General features: G+C 38.7%; 1 protein-coding gene across 1 annotated transcript; it reads left to right on the top strand.

Moving 5' to 3' along the window:
• The first annotated feature begins 3,873 nt into the window (after positions 1-3,873).
• On the top strand, positions 3,874-18,772 carry scamp2 (secretory carrier membrane protein 2). The gene is made up of 9 exons (XM_022222021.2): positions 3,874-4,033; positions 8,348-8,425; positions 8,837-8,923; positions 11,880-11,991; positions 12,655-12,783; positions 13,138-13,297; positions 13,962-14,063; positions 15,551-15,668; positions 16,874-18,772. Exons 1-9 carry the CDS (start codon positions 3,977-3,979, stop codon positions 17,021-17,023), a joined length of 993 nt encoding a protein of 330 aa, XP_022077713.1. The 5' UTR covers positions 3,874-3,976; the 3' UTR covers positions 17,024-18,772.
• Positions 18,773-24,161: the final 5,389 nt, after the last annotated feature.

Below are 24,161 nucleotides of genomic sequence, written 5' to 3'. Positions count from 1 at the left end.
AACCTCACTGAAACAGCTTTTTTGACCAAGTATATGTACACATACAAAGGAAATTGACAAGGTTTTTTTTTGTGGCTTATGCAGAAAATATACATCTATTTTGTGATATGTAGATATTATTGCATGGTAAACAGGAGCAACAGGTGAAAGACAGGCATACTTAAATACTTTTTAGAGCTATAGATATGCAGAAAAAACTTCAGTGTGAACCAAAAGTTAAGTTCAAACTTTGTAGATTCTGATGATACGGGAATAAATGCAGTTATTAACAAAAATATAGATTATTGACATTTTATACACATGAGGTAAGTGAATGAGCAATGTGCTGGAATCAAAAATCAACAGATACGTAATGTACCGTACATCAAGTGGTTCAGAAGCAGGGATTCAGCAGTGGTTTCTAATTGTGATGGGTTTAAGACTCAAGAGTTTTCCCTATCATTATGGACTGATATAGCTGTTCACTAGAAAGTGGCCTGAGGGAAGAGACCACTTTTGTGCCTGGTTATTTTCATTGCTGTGTAGCACCTACCTGACTGTCCATTGCAGTCTGTCTCTGTCCTTTATGGTGGCCAGTTCAAACCAGACAGTAACTAAGGTGCAGATGAGTAGAACTGGATGAGCAGCTCGTGGTTCAGGGTGAACTTTCTGAGTTGGTGCAGAAAGAACATCCTCTGCTGGGCTGAAGGTGGTAGTATTATATATATATATATATATATATATATATATATAGTGCCTTGTGAAAGTATTCGGCACCCTTGAACTTTTCAACCTTTCGCCACATTTCAGGCTTCAAACATAAAGATATAAAATTATAATTTTTTGTCAAGAATCAACAACAAAAAGTGGGGTGTGCAATATTATTCGGCCCCTTTACTTTCAGTGCAGCAAACTCACTCCAGAAGTTCAGTGAGGATCTCTGAATGATCCAATGTTGTCCTAAATGACTGATGATGATAAATAGAATCCACCTGTGTGTAATCAAGTCTCCGTATAAATGCACCTGCTCTGTGATAGTCTCAGGGTTCTGTTTAAAGTGCAGAGAGCATCATGAAGACCAAGGAACACACCAGGCAGGTCCGAGATACTGTTGTGGAGAAGTTTAAAGCCGGATTTGGATACAAAAAGATTTCCCAAGCTTTAAACATCTCAAGGAGCACTGTGCAAGCAATCATATTGAAATGGAAGGAGTATCAGACCACTGCAAATCTACCAAGACCCGGCCATCCCTCTAAACTTTCACCTTGAACAAGGAGAAGACTGATCAGAGATGCAGCCAAGAGGCCCATGATCACTCTGGATGAACTGCAGAGATCTACAGCTGAGGTGGGAGAGTCTGTCCATAGGACAACAATCAGTCGTACACTGCACAAATCTGGCCTTTATGGAAGAGTGGCAAGAAGAAAGCCATTTCTCAAAGATATCCATAAAAAGTCTGGTTTGAAGTTTGCCACAAGCCACCTGGGAGACACACCAAACATGTGGAAGAAGGTGCTCTGGTCAGATGAAAGCAAAATCCAACTTTTTGGCCACAATGCAAAACGATATGTTTGGCGTAAAAGCAACACAGCTCATCACCCTGAACACACCATCCCCACTGTCAAACATGGTGGTGGCAGCCTCATGGTTTGGGCCTGCTTTTCTTCAGCAGGGACAGGGAAGATGGTTAAAATTGATGGGAAGATGAATGGAGCCAAATGCAGGACCATTCTGGAAGAAAACCTGTTGGAGTCTGCAAAAGACCTGAGACTGGGACGGAGATTTATCTTCCAACAGGACAATGATCCAAAACATAAAGCCAAATCTACAATGGAATGGTTCACAAATAAACGTACCCAGGTGTTAGAATGGCCAAGTCAAAGTCCAGACCTGAATCCATCGAGAATCTGTGGGCAGAGCTGAAGACTGCTGTTCACAAACACTCTCCATCCAACCTCACTGAGCTCGAGCTGTTTTGCAAGGAAGAATGGGCAAGAATTTCAGTCTCTCGATGTGCAAAACTGATAGAGACATACCCCAAGCGACTTGCAGCTGTAATTGCAGCAAAAGGTGGCGCTACAAAGTATTAATGCAAGGGGGCCGAATAATATTGCACGCCCCACTTTTCAGGTTTTTATTTGTTAAAGTTTAAAATATCCAAGAAATTTCGTTCCACTTCACGATTGTGTCCCACTTGTTGTTGATTCTTGACAAAAAATTAAAATTTTATATCTTTGTTTGAAGCCTGAAATGTGGCGAGAAGTTGAAAAGTTCAAGGGGGCCGAATACTTTCACAAGGCACTGTATATATTATATAGGTGGGCTCCTTCTGAAATCCTCAGTCATCACCACAGTTTAGAATGTTTTCAGCTCCAGGCTGTTGTGACGATACGAGTGGACCTGCTATTCAACTTCCCATCTATATGCAGACTTATCACCATCCCAGATGAGGTCTATGACCATTACATGATCCAAAATCTTAAGCTGGTTTTGAATGCTAAGACAATGAAATGTATTTATCTTCCCGAGCACACTTTCAGATCTCAGATATTGTTAGCATTCATACTTTAGGCAAGGATTTAATTGAACAAATATCTTCCTACAAAATGTATGACAAGCTATATGAGTGCATAATGAGAAACAGAAAATGTTAAAATTCTCATTTCTATTGTTCTGTGTGGAAGGGTTTAGTTTATCTAGATGTGCACAAAACTGACAGAGTCTTAACCATTGAGTTGATCCACATATTGGTCAGGTGTGACTTAAAATGCCAAATATCAGGTACTGGGACCAGTACACAGACATGCCAGTAACTGTAGAAGGCCATCAACTTCACCTCTTTGGAAGATGCAACAGGGAAGGAAAAAATGAAGAGTATGAGGAGGAGCCATACATCACCACCTACCTCCATTCCCATGAATAACCCAACAGATAAAAAACTTATTACATGGGCGGCATGGATCAGTGGCCGTCTTGCAACCGAAGGGTTGCCGGTTCGATCCTCAGCCCGTCGTGCTCATGTCAAGGTGTCCCTGAGCAAGACACCTAACCCCTAATTGCTCCTGATGGGTCGTGGTTAGCGCCTTGCATGTGACGTATCATGTAAAGTGCTTTGGGTACCTTACATGTATAGTAAAGCGCTATATAAATACAGACCATTTACCATCTTAAAATGCAGCTATTTTCAAATGGCACAACGCCACAGATGACAACAGAAAGACGAGAACCAGCTGTTGCTGCTGGATGGTGGCAGACACTTGAATGTCCACAATTAAGAAATCACTCTAGACTTTTCTGGATGGATGCGTCCTCCTTAATGCTTACTTCACCAAACCCTTCAGGAAGGGTGAGACAACTTTACACAAGCAGCATTAACTACCTCATTAACTCTATGTGTGGCAGATGTGTGAGTAGTGACTTTCTGGTCTATGAAATCACTCTGCATCTGCCTCATGTCATATCCAATACGTATATATTAAAAAGAATGAACAGAGTTGAATAAAATTCAGCATTTATATTTTTGTCAGTATATAAAATCTACAAATGGATTTCAAAGATGTTTTCATGTTAAGAAAGAAAGAAAGAAAGAAAAATGTCATTTTACCTTAAAAAATATTATATGGTTATTGAGTTGCATGTTAGACATGTAAATTTGCAGTCTTTTTAGAAGATATTTTACATGTATTATCTGTATTTCAAAAATATGTACACGATGGTACATAATGACACGTTGTAATTGCTTTAAACATGAGTCTGATGAGACAACATTTAATTCCATGTAATATTTCCTGAAGCCTTCTTACTGTGAACGCTTGCAAGTGTTGCGCGCCCACAGACGTGTACCACCTGATGCACGCATCATTGCTTCAGCGACTCACTGCGCCTGCGCGCTCAACTTCGATCGAGGAAGTGGGTAGGACGGCTGACTGAAGCGACAGAGAAGAGTTTGTTGTTTATTCCGCTTTCAGAGGATAAAACGCCTCGCACACTTTTCAAAATGTCGGACTTTGATAGCAACCCGTTCGCTGCGCCTGCCAGCGACAACCCTTTCAACGTAAGTGTGTGTTTCAACAGTTGGACAGACACAGCCGAGGCTGGTTGCTGACATATTCGTTAGAAAGTAGCTAGCACGCCAGGAAACTTGTCGGGTGGATGTGGTGGTGGGACTTACTTCTGCGCTGTTGAAGGCCATTTGTCTAAATGGCATGATTGACAGCATTTTAACCAATCAGCGAGCTCTGTTAGCAAAGAAGGTGGGGTAGACTTTGCAGTTCATTTGCAGGAAGTTACACTCTAGCCAAGTAGGAATGTGTGTCAAATCTTTTTTAGCCGCATTACCTCTGTTAGTATTTACTTTAAAACGAATTTGTGTCTTTGTGTGTGTTTCTAATACATTGGGCATGATTTGAAAGCATGTTGGTGTTCTGTAATGTGACCTACAGTGATGCTGCTGCTTTGCTCTTTGAAAGGAATTTGTAAACTACAGGATGTAGCCTAGTAGTTCATTCAGTCTGTAAAAAGCTCTGCAATTTCACCGTGTTTGTGTCCTATAAGATGATAGAATCCAGATACACTTTATCCACCCACAGCAGTTCGTATCATCCAGTTGTCAGAAGAAGGCCTTTACCCATTCCTTTTATGTTAAAGTGACTGACCTACAAAAAAAATATTTCTTAACCTACTCAGAAATTAATGTACGAGCAAATTTTCAGACTTACTGGATTGCAGTGCAATGGAAATCACATTACTCTTGCGTCATTCATCTCACACTTCAAATCAGACTAAATTTGAGAATGCACTTTCAGTATTGTTTTTGCTGTGTTAACATAGATCTTTGCAGTGGTTTCCTCTCTGGTTGTTGAAACTCATTTTTGTGTAACAAAATTTGATATTTACACATTTTTCACGAAAATCATCCCTTTCCGAACTTTAAATATTTTCTATGTAATTCCAGTTAATTTCCTCCTCTACAATGTATAGGTCTGTCTCTCTCCCCTCACCCTTCCACCCTCACTACTGCTCAGCTGCAACTCTGATCAAACACTTTAAAACTACTCTAGTTGGTACACAATGACATGTTGTAGTATTAGGGTAATTCAGCCATACCTGTTCAAGCTGGAAAGTGATTCTGAAGAAGGCTAATGATACGGAAAGCTACCGTGCAAGTTGGCATGATTGTTTCCTGTGATGTTACGTGTGGCAGTTTTAAGATGGAAATGCTCAGCAATTGTGCTGAGTACTTATTTTGCTGGTAATGTCTTCTTGTATGTAAAACATGATATAGACTTGTTAACAAGGTTTACATTTTTTTTCATCAGAGAGGGTCTTTAGTAATGTACCTGACAAAATTTAGATTTCAAGTTATTTAACTAAATACATATGCAGTCATAAGCCATTTTTTGTAATATCTACAAAGTCTTAGACATAAAAGCCTTGTATGAAGTAGATAAACTTGAAAATTTGCAGACTAAACACATCATGATTGAGTTTTGATAAGAGAGTTAGAAATGTGGTATTTTGGTCACACCAAAAATGTAACAGAAATCTAGGAAATGGTCGATGTGTAATATAAAAGGTGAGTAAAAATCTAAGATTTTAATCAGTATGGAAAGTTAATATGCGACCTTATCTATTAGTAAGTAGTAAACTTTCAACAATGTGCTAGATAGGGTATAATGTATGTCATAGTATCAACTTTAAACTGTTTGCTGTTTCATTCATGTCAAATACACTTGCTGTTAGGTCTTTTCAAATCTAGACTGCCTCATTTGTCAAGAACAAAATGTCAAGGAGTGTGACACTTTGCAGCTTGCACCAAATCAAATTTATGAAAATATGTAAATTATTCTATATAATTTCAGACACATTAATTTTTACCGTTACTTATGCAGTCAACAGAGAGTCACACTTATTATATCAGGTGCACAATAGCTGTGACGTCAGTACAGACCGCTGTTTGTTTGATGGGTGTGGAAGTGGCTGAATAAATATCCCAGTAGCAGCTGGAATAGGTTTGTCTACGCAGATCATTTCACGACAAAATCGTCTTGGTCAAATACGTCTGTGTCTGTGGTTATGTTAAAGTAGATAATATTAGATAATAGTAGATAATATGTGAACAACTGTTGGTTGAATTTCATGATATCTAAAATCAACCAAAAATGTGCACCATTTGTGACCTTCAAATTATAATGTTAACTGCTGTTTTCCTCAAAAATGTACCGTGTACAGCAGTGTGTGCAATGTGAGTGGACTGGCTTAACTCTGTTTATCAGCAATATCCAACTCCAGTTATGAAATGGGTTCAAAGTAGCCACACCTAAGCAATCAGTGGTAAGCCCTGTTTCCTGGTACAGAGATGTTTAGACCAGGATACTTTGCTGATTTGAGCCCAAATTGGTTTGACATAGTTTATTGATAGTTATTTTTAGAAATTATCAAACTATAACTTCAGATTATTGCCTATGGAATGGTGTTTTTGTGTCTCTCCACACTTGTTTGCTATTGCTTCAAACAGGCCATCATCTTGTTTTGACTTGTCCCAGCTTAGTCCTTATTTCAATGAAGATTACTGTACTGTGTCATCAAAGGACACAAGCAATCCTGGCAGTTGTGAGTCAGCAGAACATTTTTCTGCCAATTACATATGGTAAACTCATTTTGCATCAAATTTTGAATATCTCCACAGGCAACAAGGGAGTTCCCTCTTAAAAGACAAATGTCATTTAAGTTCAGAAGGTCTTTTTTTTTAAAGAAGTTCATAGGTTTATTTAGTTCAGTGTTAAATGAACCAACTTGTTTCTAATGTGTGCCAAATGTTAAGGAGTGAAACTGTTCACACATCACTCTGTTTACTGCTGGGAAAGCTTACCGGTGTGTCAAGAGCCGATAAGGAACCATGAGATCATACTTGTAGTCACATGGCCAGTAAGTGATGTGTTGGGTAATTCCTTGTTGTTTTGGATGCTTTAATTGTCCATCAATCACGCAAAAGCCCTTCAGTAACCCAGATCTATTCTGAACAGATGGAAGATGCCGTATTGCTCTGGACTTTACTGCACTTCAGCATTATTAGATAAAATGTATGCAATTAAAATATGCTCCAGTGTAAATACGCAAATAGTTGTTAAACACTGCTCAACAAGTATGGCATTAATAGGATGTTTATTTACATGTTTCTCAGTCTACGATTATCTGGTAATTTGAAAAAATTCTCAGAGAATCTCAGCTTCTTGCAGAACATTAAAGGCTACTGGGTCATCATCAGACCTTGTAAGACAGGGAGGTCTAATAAATTCATTGGTTTACAAATAAGGCTGCAGTTTAGAATACTCATTATGCAGCGTGTCTGTCCCCTGATTTAAACTTATCAGTAATTGTATAAATTCATGCTGTCCTCGAGTGACAGTTATCCTTTTGACAGTATGTCATGTGACAATGCTCTGTCAAATCTTTCACTGAGTGACTATCTAACAGAGGCTAGACTTTTAATATATATCGCAGAAAAATTGTAAGATCTGTCAGAACAGTCGCAGTTATATCTTTATCTTTTCTCCAAATTGTTCAGCTCTATTTGGACTTCAAGTTTACAAATTGCACTGCAAAGCACCTGCCACATGCTAGGATTTCCATTATCGACTAATATCATATTGTCATTAACTGACTCTTTGTTGAGTGTATAAAATGTCAGAAAATAGAGAGAATCTGAGGCTCACATTTATTTTAGCTCAAAGAAATTTTTTATTAAGTTGTGGACTTTCTTTGAAAATGTATGGAACGTTCTTGGCTTTGTCAGGGCCACAACCTAGCCTGGCTTTGGTCAAATGTAGCAGACTGGCCTCCGTCAGACAGAGCAGTGAACCTACTTGCATTCTCTCATTTAATGTTTGCCAGTGGTTTATTGAGGTAATGATTCAACAGGAACTTAAGAGGTTATCATAACATGAGCTGGATGTTATGGTGCATAGCTTTATGAGTGGCTCAAAGTGTGTACCAGGAAATGGGGAAAAAAAAAGAATTCTAAGACAGTTCATTTGGAGATAAAATAAGAAGCAATAAGTATCTTTTTGGGTTTCAGAGATAAAGTAGGGTACTTCTGAACAAACTTACAGCTCTTGCTAAACCATTTTCTTCACTTCAGTGCTAATAGAAGCTGTGCAGTTTTATCCAGGCCTTTTTCTTACCAGTGTCTTTGAGCACCTAAACGTGTTCCTTCAACTTCTGGCCAAAAGACAAGAAATATCAACGACAGTTTGGCCAGACAGAGTTTAAACAAAATGAGATTCAGATTTTATGTGACCCATGTTGATGGATGTTGCTTGCTGTATGATGATCACTTGATGACGTGACTTGTTTCCGTGTACACCAGGATCCTTCTGTCACTCAGGTGACCAACTCCAGCATAGACCCGGTTGACCAGTACAACCCTTTCCCTGCCCAGTCCAATGTAAGTCATTGTCCTCTGGTTTTATTGATTTTCATATCTCTTTGTATCTCTGCTTGTAGAAATGCAGGAGGATTATTCCTCTGTTTTGTCTCCATTCCCTGTTCTTCTCTTTTTCCTCTCAGGTTTTTCTTGTTCTTCTTTTGTCTTGTCATAGTTTGATTTTTAAAAAAAAACTTTCTTCTCATCAACCTTGCAGTCTTCTTTCCTAAATTTTCTCTTTTTTCTCTTCCTCTCCTTAATAGTCTACAGCTTGTATACTGCTGATTAGGCTGTTCTTGTTCTTCTCTTCTTATGTTCCCTTTCTTTCTTTCCTCTCTTCATCCCAATTGATTTTCTTGCTTCTCTTTTCTTGATCTTTTTTTCTGGTCCTTACATTGGCATCATCTGTGTGTGCTTACTGTCGTATTTCAGGATGGCCTTGCTACCCACACGACTCCAGCCTCCACGTCTCCTTACCAACCTGCCGTGTTACAGCCATCTACAGAGCCCAGTCCACAGGTGAGAACATGTCCATCCTTTTTGCCAAAGCTGCTACCTCTATCTACTGCAGAAAAATACAACATGGAACTAAAATGAGAGAGAGTAGTTTTCTGGGTACGGCACATACACCACAAAGCAAGGACGTTTTAGGACGTTTTCTCATTCAAATGAATGAGAAAACGTCCTAAAACTTTTGACAGGGGGTGTATTTACGTGTGCCATCTGTGTTTTACTAGTGCTTTCTTATTGTTCTCACATTTGCTGCAGCTGCATTTTTCAGTTCTCCACAAAATAAGCAGAGAACATAATGGACTTATGCTAACACACAGTGAATATCAAGGACAATAGTTAAATACCACCAAAACAGATTATGTGGCATTTAATCCTCCTAGAACAATACTTGCCTAAGTCAGACTCAAGTAAGACATGATTTAACTTAGTTACTGTTCAGCAACATTTGACATATTGCATATAAACATTCTAGCGGCTTACTTTTATGAGACTTCTGGATGGAATACATCATGGACCTAACTGATTTCTTGGAACTGTGCTTCTTCTGGGATAGAAATATGGTACAAATTAGGGCTGCACGATTATGGCCAAAATGATAATCACGATTATTGTGATCAATATTGTAATCACGATTATTAATCACGATTGTTCATCATGTTAGGGAAAATATCTGTATTTTTATTGCACTACTTTTAAGCAAACAATATATGAAGCGTTTTCAGTGCAAAATAAAACTTTAAATAAGGATAAATGATAAATAATAGTAAAATAAAATTTGTCCAAGAATTTAAAATTTACGCGTGGGGATCACATATTTCTTGTCCAGTGTTTTGACCATTTTTCTGAAGCCCTCATTACTCACTGTATTTATTGGACACGTCTTTGGCCAAATGAAACGATATTGCGTCCGTTATCTCTGTGTGTCTTTGGGAGGTAGCTGGATACGGTGCTGCCCGATGCAGGGTCGCTGTAATGGTTGTCTGGGTTGCCGCTGGACACAGACTCGGATTTTGTGAATCAACGTTAGCTTTAGCCTTCGTGCATTCCTCGTATTTGCGTTTGTGATGTTTTTTCAGATGGTTAAACAGATTAGTTGTGTTACTGTGCGGGGCAGACACAACTCTGCTACACTCTTTACATATGACTTGTTCTTGTTTAACGTCATTTGCCCTGAATCCGAAACAAGTCCAGACGATGGATGTTGATCCGTTTGGAGGCACTAGCTCCTCACCATGATGCTCCTCATCTCCAGTTGCTGCTGTACTTTCTTCTCTCGAGATGACTCACTCTCATCAGCCCAGTCCACTGAGTGATTTGAGGCTGCCGCTGCAGGGTGCACTCGCTAATATTTTAGTCAGCTTAATGAAGCCTTAACCATGTATTCGCCTCCTGGTGGTTGGCTGACTACTGGTTCGCAAGGCGCTTGATAAGATATGCACAAGAGCCCACATTTTAAATGTAAATATCGCCAACGATCAGGTTAATTTAATTGTGGCAGCCAAAATCGTGATCGCGATCAAAATTCGATTAATTGTGCAGCCCTAGTACAAATATATATTTAATGAAAAAAAAATACTATTTGATGCACAAGTTTAAGTTTATTTAGGTTTTTCGAATTGAGCACATGACTAAATGACACGTACAGAGTCACAAACACCAATTACATAATTGATTTGATGGTGGTGGTGAAAGTTCCAAAATGTCTTTCAATTCGCCATGGCATCTCAACATCCTGTAGATTACGTTTGACTGCAACTGACAGCTTCTATGTGGCAGCATAAGTGTTTGTTTGACCAACATTTAGTCCACTGTGAAAATCCAAAGGGGCTCAGGACAGATCTGAGAAGGAGGGTGTAGATTTACACAAATTAGGAATATCTGTTAGAGGTGCTTCTAAACATCCGCAGACTCCAAGCTCACAATCTCATACAAATGTTGGTGTGAACAATAACACTGGGAGGTGTAGACACATTGCCAAGGTCTGGAAGAAGACCCAAAGTGTCACTCTCAACTGACTGTAGATTGATTTGGATGGTCAGAAACCATCATAGCACAGACCTTCCATGAACTGATAGCTGCTGGCAGCCCAGTCTCACTGTTTACCATCAAGCATCACTATGGACTGAGAGGATGCATTCAATAAAGAACCCTGTGAAACCAGCTGATTTAACTGAACTCTACCTATTGCCAGTCAAATATCCAACAAGAGTTGTGCCAGAAGCCTGTTGATGGCTACCAAAAGAATCTGTCATATTTTAGGATCCTGTACGTATATTTTTCTTCCCTGTGTTGATTTCATGAAGCTACAAATGAATTAGAACTTCTTTGGTTTCTTTTCTATTAAAGATGTATGTCAGACAATCATTCTGCCCCAGAAAAAGACCAGTTCAAAGGAATTATTGCCATGTCAGCCATGGCTATGATGAGTGTATGTAAACTACCAACTATGTAAAAACTGGATGTGGCTAAATAGCTGTCTGTTCAGTAACTGATCACTGTCTAGTCAGACACCTAAAGCTTCACCTGAGAACATTTGGCGCCTACAACATCTACTCAGTTTACGTGATATTATAATGTGGCTCCTTGTTACATTTTATTAATATTCATGAGAGCACTACAGATCATCTGTGTCCTTTCCTTTTCTTACAAGCCAGATGTCAGATATGGTGACTATAAATAAATATTATCTGTCGCGTGGCCTTAAAAAAAATCTAGTGTGCCTTTATAAACATAATGTGTAGAGAGGCTCTTGACATCTACATGTGTACCAGCTCACAGTGGCTCATTCATATCTTAGATGTTAAATGTAAATTACAGATAAAATAATGCTGGTGTGTGAAGTGAACCATTTTTGCCTTGCAGTGTTTGTGCAACCCCCACAGTTTGTGTAAAGTCAACAAGATAAATTCCTGTACATCTAATATGTTTCTTGAGCAAAGTGTTTCTGGCCTCTCTTTTTCAGGCAACTGCTGCTGCAGCTCAGGCCAACCTGCTGAGACAGCAGGAAGAGCTGGAGAGAAAAGCTGCCGAGCTGGACCGCAGAGAGCAGGAGATACAGAGCAGAGGCCCGACAGGTCATTAAAGACACAACCCCTCCTCCCTGCAGTACAGACAGAAGCAGCATAACTTACAGGACAGGATAAAAAATGTACAAAGTGTGCCAAAGAGGACTGTTTGCTTTGTGAAATATTACAGCCTTGCACACAGGCTGTGAAAAATGCTCTGAGATCCAATTTAGCAGATCTGCAAGGGGCTGTTTGTGCCTGCCACAAACAAGTGCTTGAAATTCATATTAAATTCATAATCATATATAAATTACAAAACTGTGCTAGTAGCAGTGGTGGCCAACTACAGGTGTAATGTTGCTTTTTAGATGACATGCACTGAATAACGAAGACCTTCATGTATGCTGAAAGCTCAATTGTACTAAATTGAGGGGTCAAAACTCAACTGTGATCGTGATTTGTTAGTTCAAGATCAGCTAATACCAAATATTTCCAGGTTACTTTATCTCAGGTAGAAGACTTTTCTTTGTTAATTTAAATAGTTGACGGGGGACCCTCTAATAGGGGCCACAGTCCCTGATGCAGTGGCCTGGGTTTGATTCCAGCTCATGGTCCTTTACTGCAGGTCCTCCCTACATTCTTCTCCCTGCTTTCCTATCTTCCTCTCTACTTCCCTATCAAATAAAGCCAACAAAAGGCCCAAAAAATCAGTCTTGTCTCTCTTCCCTGCAGGTAAAGAGAACAACTGGCCTCCACTACCCAAAAGCTTCCCCATCAAACCGTGTTTTTATCAGGACTTCTCAGAGGAAATCCCTACAGAGTACCAGAGGGTCTGCAAGATGTTGTACTATCTCTGGATGTGTAAGTACATCAGGTTGTTAGCGGTGCATCCACACAGTTGAAACGTGAGTTCACATTGAAATACGCCAGAAATACGAAGTTTTGCACCCAAGAGGAATTTGTGTAACACTTTTGTGGGCTCTTGCTTTCACCATACAAAATGTAAAAACTTTGGAGACTTTTCAGTTTATTTTCAAGCTGAATATCAAAATTAAAATTTAGATTAAACATGAAAATATGTGCTGCTGTGGACAAAAGTGTGCGCACAATCACTGCAGCCTCCATGGATTTTTTATTTTTTTTGCCGTATATGCAAAGATGATGCTGATATAATTACTTGTATATTACTATCATTGACTCTCTCCTCTGTTACAGTTCACTGTGTGACTCTGTTCCTCAACCTGCTGGCCTGTCTGGCCTACTTCACCACTGATGCGACCTATGGTGTGGATTTTGGCCTCTCCATTCTTTGGCTCATCCTCTTCACTCCCTGCTCCTTCCTCTGCTGGTACCGGCCCATCTATAAGGCCTTCAGGTGAGTCTTTCTAACTGTCCAGAGATGGCAGATGATGAATTCTAGTTTTAGTCCACCTGCTGTAAAACTACAGCAAACCACAGTAAAAAAAAAAGACTTGATTTTGTTGCTATCACCTAACCCCCTGACAATGGTAAACCAGCTACAAAGAAACTTAAAACTGTCAATTTCAATACATTTTGACTTTTAGGGCGGCAAAAGTAAAATGACAGTAATTGAAAAGTGTAAATGGAAAGTGAAAAATGTGTCTTCTCACTTGATGAATTAGTAAATGATTTGTTTTTGTTTGATCAACAGTCTAAAATCCAAAGGCGTTTAGTTCTTTGTCGTGTCAAAGAAAAATGTGAAATCCACAACTTAATAATGACTGAAATGCTAATTATATTTTCAAAATAGTATCCGATTAATTTTCAGTCAAATGACTAATGGATTAGTCAACCAATCATCACAGCTCTAGTTCATTTTTTTTGGCCATTGCATGAGTGTGATATTGTGTTTTTTTTTCTACAAGTACTGAAACAAAATAAACAACATGTGTTTGCTAAATGGTAACACATGATGCCATATCAAGTTGTGTTTTGAAAACCAAGCCCTTGCGAAGTCAGTTTGCAAATATGTTCTCAATACGGAATTTTGATGCACAATTTGTTTTCTATTTGTGCAGGACTGACAGCTCCTTCAGCTTCTTCTTCTTCTTCTTTGTGTTTTTCTGCCAAGTGGTGATCTTCATCATCCAGTCTGTAGGCATCCCTAAGTGGGGCAACAGGTGAGTCACATGCTTTATGTGTCGTTTTACAGAACATAGTCTTCAAAATGTGGGTATTAGAATTATTTTTGATAATTACACACTACGATAATGCACGCCACATGAAGTTTAAGGTCAAGTTGGGAACTAAAATTTTAGCAGGAATAGTCCTACATTTAGCAGTCAGTTCTCACATACCTTGATTCGTTCATTATTGGCTAGTAATTAACACATTAACACTTCAAGAATTCTCTGTTTTATTGGTGCATTCAAGATATGTGAAAGATGTGTCCTCCTGACTGACTGACGACTTGTGGTTCTGCTTTAATGTCTTAATACCAATCAGCTGGCCTGTGAGCTGTCGTTCTCTCTCTCTCTGTTCTCGCTCCCTCATTTCCCGCATCTTTCATTTCTTCTGACAGACTTTCCATTCTTCAGCCTCTAGCCTGCTGCCTCTCTGTCTTCTGGTAACCTTGTAAGTTTCTGCTGCTCACTTTGTCTGCTACGTCCTGCCAACACTCGCTCTTTGTCTTGTTTTCTTGATGTCTGTCTTGTTTTGTGGCTTGGTAAATGCAAGTTAATGATTGAACAGAGAATATCAGATCCGAGTCAGCTGACTTTTGCCTTCAGGCTGCTGAGCTGAGTTTAAGCTGTTCACTCATAAGCACAGAGGTAGTGACACACTTCAATTTTTACTTCATTTTGCATTGTGTGTCTTTGCCGTTATTATTCTTTCATCTTTCAACAGCCCATTTTAAGACCGTTTTTACAATTATACAATTTGTTTAAATGGAAATTTGTTTAGAAAAAAACTTATTCAATATTTGTCACTTGTTTGAACTTAAACGTCCCAAAAAATCCAGAGTACAGATCTAACAAAAAAGTTCATATAGATTTGTGAAATGAGCACCATGTGCAGGTGGCTGGGTGAACATTCAGCTGATTTTTTTTTATTTTGATATAGTCCGATGTTACATTTTAACCTGTAGAGCGTGCATAGACTCCTTGAGTGTTCTGTACTCTAAAAACAGCTGAAGAAGAAGACAGAAAAAGCCCTGTAATGTCAGAATGGCTCTTTCCTGAGTGACCCTTGTCTGTGTGGCTCCTCATGCTTGCCGTGTATTCATGGCACTTTAGATATTAACAAACCAGACACAGTCAGTCAGGCATATCTGTGATACTTGCTGTGTCATCCTGTGCAGATGACATGCAAATCACAGTAGCAGTTTTATTATGAAACTACATTTTTTGTAAAACTGTGTGTAATAAATAAGAACAGTAATATGAAAATGTATGCATGCTGAAATTAGGTTCCCTCATTTTTGCATCTTTTCAGCTTTTCACATTCTTTTTCAACATGTTGTTTGTCTCTCTCTAAATATAAGCAAACAGAATGCATGTGTACTGTATGTACATGTATGCAAATGTTTCGATCTGCTGAAGGTGACCAGTTTAACTATTGGCATTTAAAAGATCACCTCAAACTCAGTGATGTTTGTTGACTCTAGTGGTTGGATCGCTGCCTTCTCTGTCATCGGTCAACACAAGGCAGCAGGAGCCATTATGATTATAGTGGCCATCCTCTTCACCATCTGCGCCGTCATGTCCATCATCCTGCTGAAGATGGTAAGAGCTGCTTCACTTCTCTTGGTATTTGTCATTTTAATTTGGGGGCTATCAGCTGCGTCTCTGCACTAATGCAGAATAGAGTTTGTTTAACCTGCGTGTAAGAACTTAGTGCTTTTTCTGTTTAACATGCAACTTTAAATTATGACCCTAAAATTAGTGTTTGCATTCAGAAGCACTTTTACGTAGAGGGCTTTCACTAATATGGCCTTTAATTTGATAATCTTTTATTATTTTCATATCTCAGTTACAAATACAAACTCTGGATTGAATGAAAGTCCATCATAATCCCATTCACATGGATTATCAAATCAGAGCTAATTATTATGATTCAAATTGCAGCTAATAAACTCCTCCCTGTAGTACAGTTGTTTGTTAATCAGACCACAAATGAAGAAATAGAGTAGTGTATTAGCAGCACAAAATAGTGATGTTTTCTGGTGTGAATAAAATGTTTAATTAAACATGTTAATAGCTAAAATCTCCTGCATCCATTTATAAAGTCACCAAGACAGACACCAACACTCTCAGCAACTGCCAGAGTTTTAACAGAAACACAAACCCTGTGTCCATACTACTGATTCTAAGCAAGTTTTTAGTATGTCATGTGTTGGGAGTGTGTTGTTGATATACTTTGTTCATCCAGGGAAATGGAGAAGCAGCTGACAGGTGGCAAAAAAGAAACTGTGGGTGAAACAACATCTTAAGACGTCGTGGCCAGCTTCCCACATAATGTCCAATTTTTTTGTGACTCTGTACCTCTACACAGCAGTGCGTTGAGCTGAAATATTAAGAGAATTCTGGTTTATTTCAACCTGATGTATTTTGTATTAATGAGACTGCTGTGGCTCAGGTGTCATGCTAACTTTGCATTCTTCACTCTCATTTTAAGGATTCGGAAAAACAAGAAGTTGCACAAAAGTGTAGATGGCCAAAACTTAGATTGACATATGTTTTCAAACCGGGAATAGGAATTGTTAAGTTACCTGTACTAGTATCGATCAACAAACGCACAACATTCCCAGCGTATGTCAAGGCCATTTTTTAAAGGATAGTAAATAGTTTTAAGTGTCGGTCAGTATGAATACAAATGCTTGTTGTTAATGAGTGACTTAATCTGAATAACCACACAGTGCGTTAAGTGTCTCTATTCTTCATCACTATGACCTAAGACAACCATTTTCTCATTATTTCTTCCTCCTCAGGTCCACAGCTTGTACCGCCGCACTGGGGCCAGTTTCCAGAAGGCCCAGCAGGAATTCTCGCAGGGCGTCTTAACCAATAAAACTTTCCAAACAGCTGCCGCTGGAGCAGCCTCTTCCGCTGCTCAGGGAGCCTTCCAGGGAAACAACTAATGGTCGATTGAACTAAGCAGAGCTTCTTTTTGACAGGTCAAGGTCTGTATGTTATCAGGTGTACATAATTATCCAAACTAAACCTAAACAAATCAGGAAGTCTAAGTTCACTGAGAACTCGCTGGCAGGCATCAAACTAGCAGTGATTCATACTGAGAGTTGATGGTACTCTGGGAACAGCTCCTGTCATTTGGAGCCAGTGGTTGGATTTCTGCAAATTACAATCTGACCTTATAACGTACAGATCTTGAGCCAGGTGAGGCTGCGTCGGTAACCTCCCTCCTTTCACCCCCACCATCAGTGCACATGTAAATCCCCGTTTTTTTCCTTTTGCTTTTCCCATTCAGCCTGCAGAGCCTCACTGTCTGGCTCTGCCAGTGTAGAAAACCATGAAAGGGAAAGTCACACATCAAGTGCAGACCGGGGTGTAAAGCATGAATGAAGTGACTGATGGCTATTTCAGAGTATCTTGGCATTGTATATTTTGTGTGCACTTTTTGGTTCAGTGCTCTTCAGTGTAATGTGTGAGTGTGTCAGTGTGTGTACGGCCACACAGCTTCATGTTTGCTCGGCATGCTTGTGATTTTCCACACTGATGATGGATCCTGATCTGGAATATAATATGAAGTGTTTGTCACTGATTGACATGTATTCACTCAAAAGCCTTTCTCAGTTTAGATAAAAGCTTTGGTTTTATGTGCTGTAAATTTCAGTCTAGTGAAGAAGATAACAGATAGATCCTGTGGTTAATTGCAATCTGCCAAGCCTTAAAGTTTTGGTTATTATTTGGATGTTACTGTAAATAATCATTTCAACTTGGAGTCAAAGAGGAATGGATTTTACGTCAGCTGATTTCATTCTTGTAAACAGCAAATTCAGAGCTTCTTCAGTATAGAGGGAGTATAATTCCAATAAGAATTGTGGCCTAATTTACTTGATAAACCATCCAACTGATATTTTTGGTTGTTGGTTATTGAAGCAGCTTCAGCTACATCTTTTCATTGCAATGCTCAAAAATGTTTTTTTTAAGGAGACCAAAGCAGTACTGACTATAGAAAAAAAGAAGAGTATTTCCTCCCAAGTGGATTGACATCCTTTCTTATAGTTTGCTGAAATGGTCCAGTCATCAGCCTGTTCTTCTGATCTTTACACTAACATCGATGCAGGACGAGGATTGTGAATCATAAGGAATAATTAGAAAATATCTCTGCATTTAGATTTGCCCAGTGTTTGTCTGTTTTATACATTCATCCTGAGCTATGTGAATTTGCCATAATATTGACCTTCTTAAAAGCAGATCCACTGTCTCCACATCACCAGCTACGGTATTTCATTTCACTTTTTCGCACAGATTATTACATTTCTTGACAGAAGTTTAGCTCCTAAACGTCTTCTCTGTACCTCCTGTTAGACGATCACCAAGCTATAAATTATTTGCATACTGGTGTATATTTTCTATGTGATTTCCTTTATTGAAAAGCATGCTTATGTGTGTTTATTTGATGTACTGTTTGAATGCCAGCTTGGATGTCATATATGTTTGCATTTCTGCCCAATTCAGACAATTTCTGTGATGTTCTTGCTTTAGATAACAGTCTAATTCAAGGTTCGACCTTACACCCATTATGTAATGTAACATTTTTTTATTAATTCACACATTTCTGGATGGATTGTATTGGGAGAACAAAAATTCAGTGCCTTTTGTATTTCAACTTTGAATATAGCGTTTAATAAAATGATTTGCTACCATTTAAAGCTGTAACTGTTCTTTTTACTTACTTGTAGTCAGTATAGATTTCGATACAAACCGTGCATTTGTACAGTTCTGGTTGATGAAGACCTGTTTGCCAATTCTGAACTAGTGCTGTTTTTAATCACCATTTTTTTCCATTCTACCAAGATTACTGTTTTTCTCCACATTGCTGATTTATTGCTTCAACAGACTGACTTGAACGAAGTGAATGTGTTGATAATGGATTGAAGTCCTTCAGCAGGATTTACTGACTGAACAAGTCAACACAACCAGCTTTAATACAGTTAACAAAAGTTGTTTCTCTGTTTCCACAGACTGAATAAAGTGTTTTCTGTATTTTGCAAGAAGTTGATGAAAGCTGCAGACAAAAACTTGAAAATGACGTAAATGTATAACGGAGGACATTTTCTTCCTGAATATCAGCACTGTTAATTCTGCAGGTTTACAACAAAGTTAAAGGATGCAGCAGTTTGAATAAAATCAAACCTGAGGGAAGCCTGAATTATGATCCTTGTGTTAACTGAATCACAGCAGTTCTGTTGTACTTTTAATTCCTGTGACTTACTTGTTATATATGGTGACGTTTTTTTCAGCTGACTATTTTGTGTGGTGTTGGTTGTTCAGTTAGATTTATCTACACTGAACAAAAATATAAACGCAACACTTTTGTTTTTGCTCCGATTTTTTATGAGATGAACTCAAGGATGTAAAACTTTTTCCACATACACAATATCACCATTTCTCTCAAATATTGTTCACAAATCTGTCTAAATCTGTGATGGTGAGCACTTCTCCTTTGCTGAGATAATCCATCCCACCTCACAGGTGTGCCATATCAAGATGCTGATTAGACACCATGATTAGTGCACAGGTGTGCCTTAGACTGCTAATCAGCATCTTGATATGGCACACCTGTGAGGTGGGATGGATCATCTCAGCAAAGGAGAAGTTCTCACTATCACAGATTTAGACAGATTTGTTAACAATATTTGAGAGAAATGGTGATATTGTGTATGTGGAAAAGGTTTTAGATCTTTGAGTTCATCTCAAAAATGGGAGCAAAAACAAAAGTGTTGCGTTTATATTTTTGTATCTATCTATACATAAATTAATCATTTAATGTGAAACGAGAGCTGAAACTATTACTTTATTTTGTCTAATACTTGTGTTTACATATGCAGCTCATTTTTGGTTAGAATGAACTAATTCTAACATAATTTAACAATTTGACGGTTTAACTTGAGAGTACCATATATTTTTCAGTGTACTAAGTATTTGTAAGCAGTAAGTACTTACATGTTGCTGCTATTATTTGTAATGTTGTACGACAAGGTGACGAATGTTAAACCTAAGAGAAATGTGAACTAGAATGAGATGAAATAGGACAAAGACTATGTGAGACTGTTTGTCAATGCATTCCATTGATTCCAGTCGATGGCGAGCCTCCCTGAGTCTGCACAGCCACTTAAACAGCATATGGTCTATCTGCCCGGTGGTAGGATTTTGCCAGTCTCCTCGACTGGTAACAACTTGAACAGACACACTTACAGAGTGCACTTTAGATGATTCCTGACAATTCAAACATAAAGGACATTATCCTACTAACTCTGTCATAACTGAACAGACCATTTATACATATCCGATCAGCCTCGACTGCCTTGACACTGACTTTGTACTTAACTCAAAACAGAGGAACCACCAATGAAAAGGGACAACTGAAACAAACACCTTTAAAAGAACAAAGTCAGAAAAAGGACAGTTTTCTTGTGGGCCCAGTTGCAGTTCATGCAAACTCCAGTGTGATTCTTGGTCATTTGCACACTTATTTATACTTAGCTCTTTATGAGGCTAGAGTGTGGTGTGCTTACCCTGGACTGGGTTACAAAAAGTATGATATTTTTGTCATATTTTTATCTAATGAAAATATTTGTTTTCCTGGATGAGGCCATCGAACATTTTACTGCCTCTGATGGACAGTGAAGTTCAGTATTTTTTGTTCTAATGTATGATAATGTCAGCTGTCGAGAAAAGGGTCTATGGCAGGTTTGAAGAGGGAAACAAGCAGGCACTGAAGGACAACATGGACCGGAGTGACGGGTATGTAATGTCTTCTTTCCAACTCTTTATAAATACACAGGCTGAACCATGATCTCAGACATGATGTTGTCTCAAAGTATAGATGATGGCGCCATCAATGTCTAATGACTGGAGAGAGTAGCTGAGGTTCAAACAAAGATTAAAAAAAGCTTTTTTTCAGTTACTACACTGTTTCTAAAGGATACAACTGAATTAATTTATTTGATGCATAAAAGCATTTTGAGTTGTTATTCATCAAAGCAGAATAAGGAAGAAAAGGAATCACTGCTGGACCAGAAGGTTACTGCATTTAAGGATCAATCTGAAAACAAAAATGTTTCAACATTTCTTGTCCAGAAGATGGCGACATAGAGGCCTATTTGCCAAATGCTGGTGGAGTAATCCTAAAAGGGAATCAAAACCATCTATTCTGGTCGTTGTTTGAACAAAACTGACTCTAAATCAACAAGAATGATCCTACAGTGAATGGAATTTAATTATTTGTTTAATGTTTGTACTGGGGGCTGCACAGCGGCTTGGTGGTTTGCCTTGTAGCTAGGAGATTCCCAGTTTGCATCCCCTCCCTCCTGAAATCTTTCTGCATGGAGTTTGCATGTTCTCCCTGCGCATTTGTGGTTTTCTCCGGGTACACCTGCTTCCTCCCACAGTCCAAAAACATGCTGAGGTTAATTGGTGATTCTAAATTGTCCGTAGATGGGAATGTAAGTGTGATTATTTGACTCTGTGTAGTCCTGTGATAGACTGGTGGCCTGTCCAAGGTGTCCCCTGCCTTCAGCCTAGGTCCTCTGGGATAGACTCCAGCCCCCCACAACCCTAATGAGGCTTAAGAGATGTATAGAAAATGGATGGATTCATGTTAACATTGGGAGCATACTCGAGAAGTATGTGCTGTTATTGATTTCAGTAAAGTCACATTAAAATTATATACACTTTGTCTCCCTCTCAAGATCTTAATTTATATTAATCATCCGTTGGATAGTTTTGCGCCTGCTAATTTAAAAAAAGAATGGACCCTGCAATCCTGTCCAGTCAGCTATGTAAGCTACTGTGAGGCGCTGTAGATGACGTCATCTGCTAACTTGTGGTGAGACTGGCCTCAGATACCGTATGACCACTAGAGGGAAGCATGGCTTTAGTGTTGGTGCTCTGTGTAATGAAGTGCTGACTCATTGTAGGAGAAACCTGCAGCAAAAAGCCCATATGAGGTCTCTTCACACTGTTGCTGTGGGCTGTTACACTGTTTATGTCTTCTGTTACTGCGATTCTTACAAATACAGCTGATGGGAATATGTAGTAACTTAATGGATAGATGATGTCCTGTTTATTTCAACATAAAAAAAGGTTACAGATACTGCTTGTATATGATGAGAAGTCTCACTTGGCGCCTAATTGAAGTAAAAGAGGAGGGGGAGATGGCACATGAAATGTTATAAATTAAAGGCATTGTGGGTACTGAACTCGTCACCATCAGGAATAATATAAAGTTTGAGTGTGACAGAACTGAAAGGGTTTGCGTCTATGTACAGCTATCTCCTGCCATGTATTAAATCAATGGTACGTACACCAAAACAAAGGTTTCGGCTTACACGAAAAGCCCAACAGAAGTTGATGCACATCTCGTTATTATCCCCTCAGTGTGGTGCTGACAGTTTATGCTGAGATGCCCTCTGCTGCATGCTGAAATGTGCCAAGCTCAAGGTTAACCAGGAGAAAAGTTGAATGAGGAACATTTCTCTGAGAAGAAAGAGGCTATTTAAAGGCTGGTCTGTATTCTCTCTCTGGCTTTATCAGTGTGTCCTTAGTGTGTGTATAAAAAGAAATTTGAAGAACTCTCGAAAAGCTTCTTTAATTTTCTACAGATTATTTTAATAAGTCCTCTGCATTCACTGCACAAGACTGACTACCTTTGCACGTCCTCTGAATCCTTAGTGTAGTCTGAGAGGCAGGAGTTGTGCCTGATTGACGTTCAGTGTAGTCCGATCCTCCTCCACTATGTGTGCAGTGTATTATCCATAGTTGAGGTTGATTTGTCACTAATTTTAAAATAAAAAGAAATAACTAGCAGCATGCATGTTGCTTTTGTTGTTCAAAATATTTCGCCAGCTCATTTTTACACATAGTTTTTTTTTATCAGAAAAATTAGAGGAGAGAAGCAGATGGATTTAAATCACAGTCTGTATAAGAAAGATGGATGTAGCAACCGGACCTAAAAAATGAATCCACTTGCAGTACCGCTTCGTAGGACAGGGGCTGGCTCCAAAAAGCTAAAAGTCACTAAGAGTGAGAAATAGATCTACCAGGTTCTCTCATTACACCTGCCAGAACATTAAATATCAGAGTGAGCAAAACACTGTTGTGTTACATGAACGTAGCACAACAGAGTGTTGTGTTTTTTGTTCTATTTTTTAATTTTCTGGAAACATTTTTTTTCCTGGACAAGGCCAAAGAACAATTTACTGCCTCAGATGGACGAGAAGTTTACTCTTTTTTTTATTCTATTCCAGTGTGTGATAGTGTGAGTTATAAAGAAAAGGGAAAATAATCTTACTCTGATTCCATGAGATTCACACAGTTCTCTGACAATATATTGACCTGTTGTACTGTTTATTAAATTAAATATCATTAAACAGCAGCAGAAAGTAACTATCACTCACTTCTGTAAATCTTTGTAATGGTGGGTAGAACTCAGTAACGTTACTGTTTCTGAAAAAGAATAATTTCAGAAGTTTTTCTCAGTGGAATGAACAGAAGCAGTTAAAATCAGTCTGAACCAAAGAACAGTGATGTCAAATCACAGAACTGAACTGAGTTTCATTCATTTAACTGGGAAATTAACATTCATCAGTAACAGTGTTGCATGGTGCTACATTAGCTTAGTTTATTTTTGTCTGGTCATTAACAAACAGTGAGACAGCTGCAGTTAAAAGACCGTAACAACATTATTGATTTGTTATGATTGATCATTTGTGACCAACAGGACACTACCTACAACTTACAGTTAACTAATTTATAACTGAAAAACTTGGTTTGGCATTAGTGTTAACACTAAGTCAGGAAGCGTAACCTGAGATTTACTTTAAAACTAAACTTGATGTTAGGACATGTTTACCATCTGAGGTTAGTCAGATGTTAACTTACAGTAACTTCAACTTCAATAATGTAGGTCACTGCTTTATATGCAACATTGGTACAATATTGGTAAATGTGGGCGGGGCTCCCAGTCACTGACCAATCGTGGCTCTCCAGCTCCATCCTCTTTACATCTTTTTTTCATCTCTGGGTCCAAAA

The sequence above is a fragment of the Acanthochromis polyacanthus genome, chromosome 8, assembly GCF_021347895.1.
Source record: "Acanthochromis polyacanthus isolate Apoly-LR-REF ecotype Palm Island chromosome 8, KAUST_Apoly_ChrSc, whole genome shotgun sequence".
Lineage (NCBI taxonomy): Eukaryota > Metazoa > Chordata > Actinopteri > Pomacentridae > Acanthochromis > Acanthochromis polyacanthus.
Note: the sequence above shows the minus strand (reverse complement) of the source record. Positions and strands in the feature narration are given on the sequence as shown.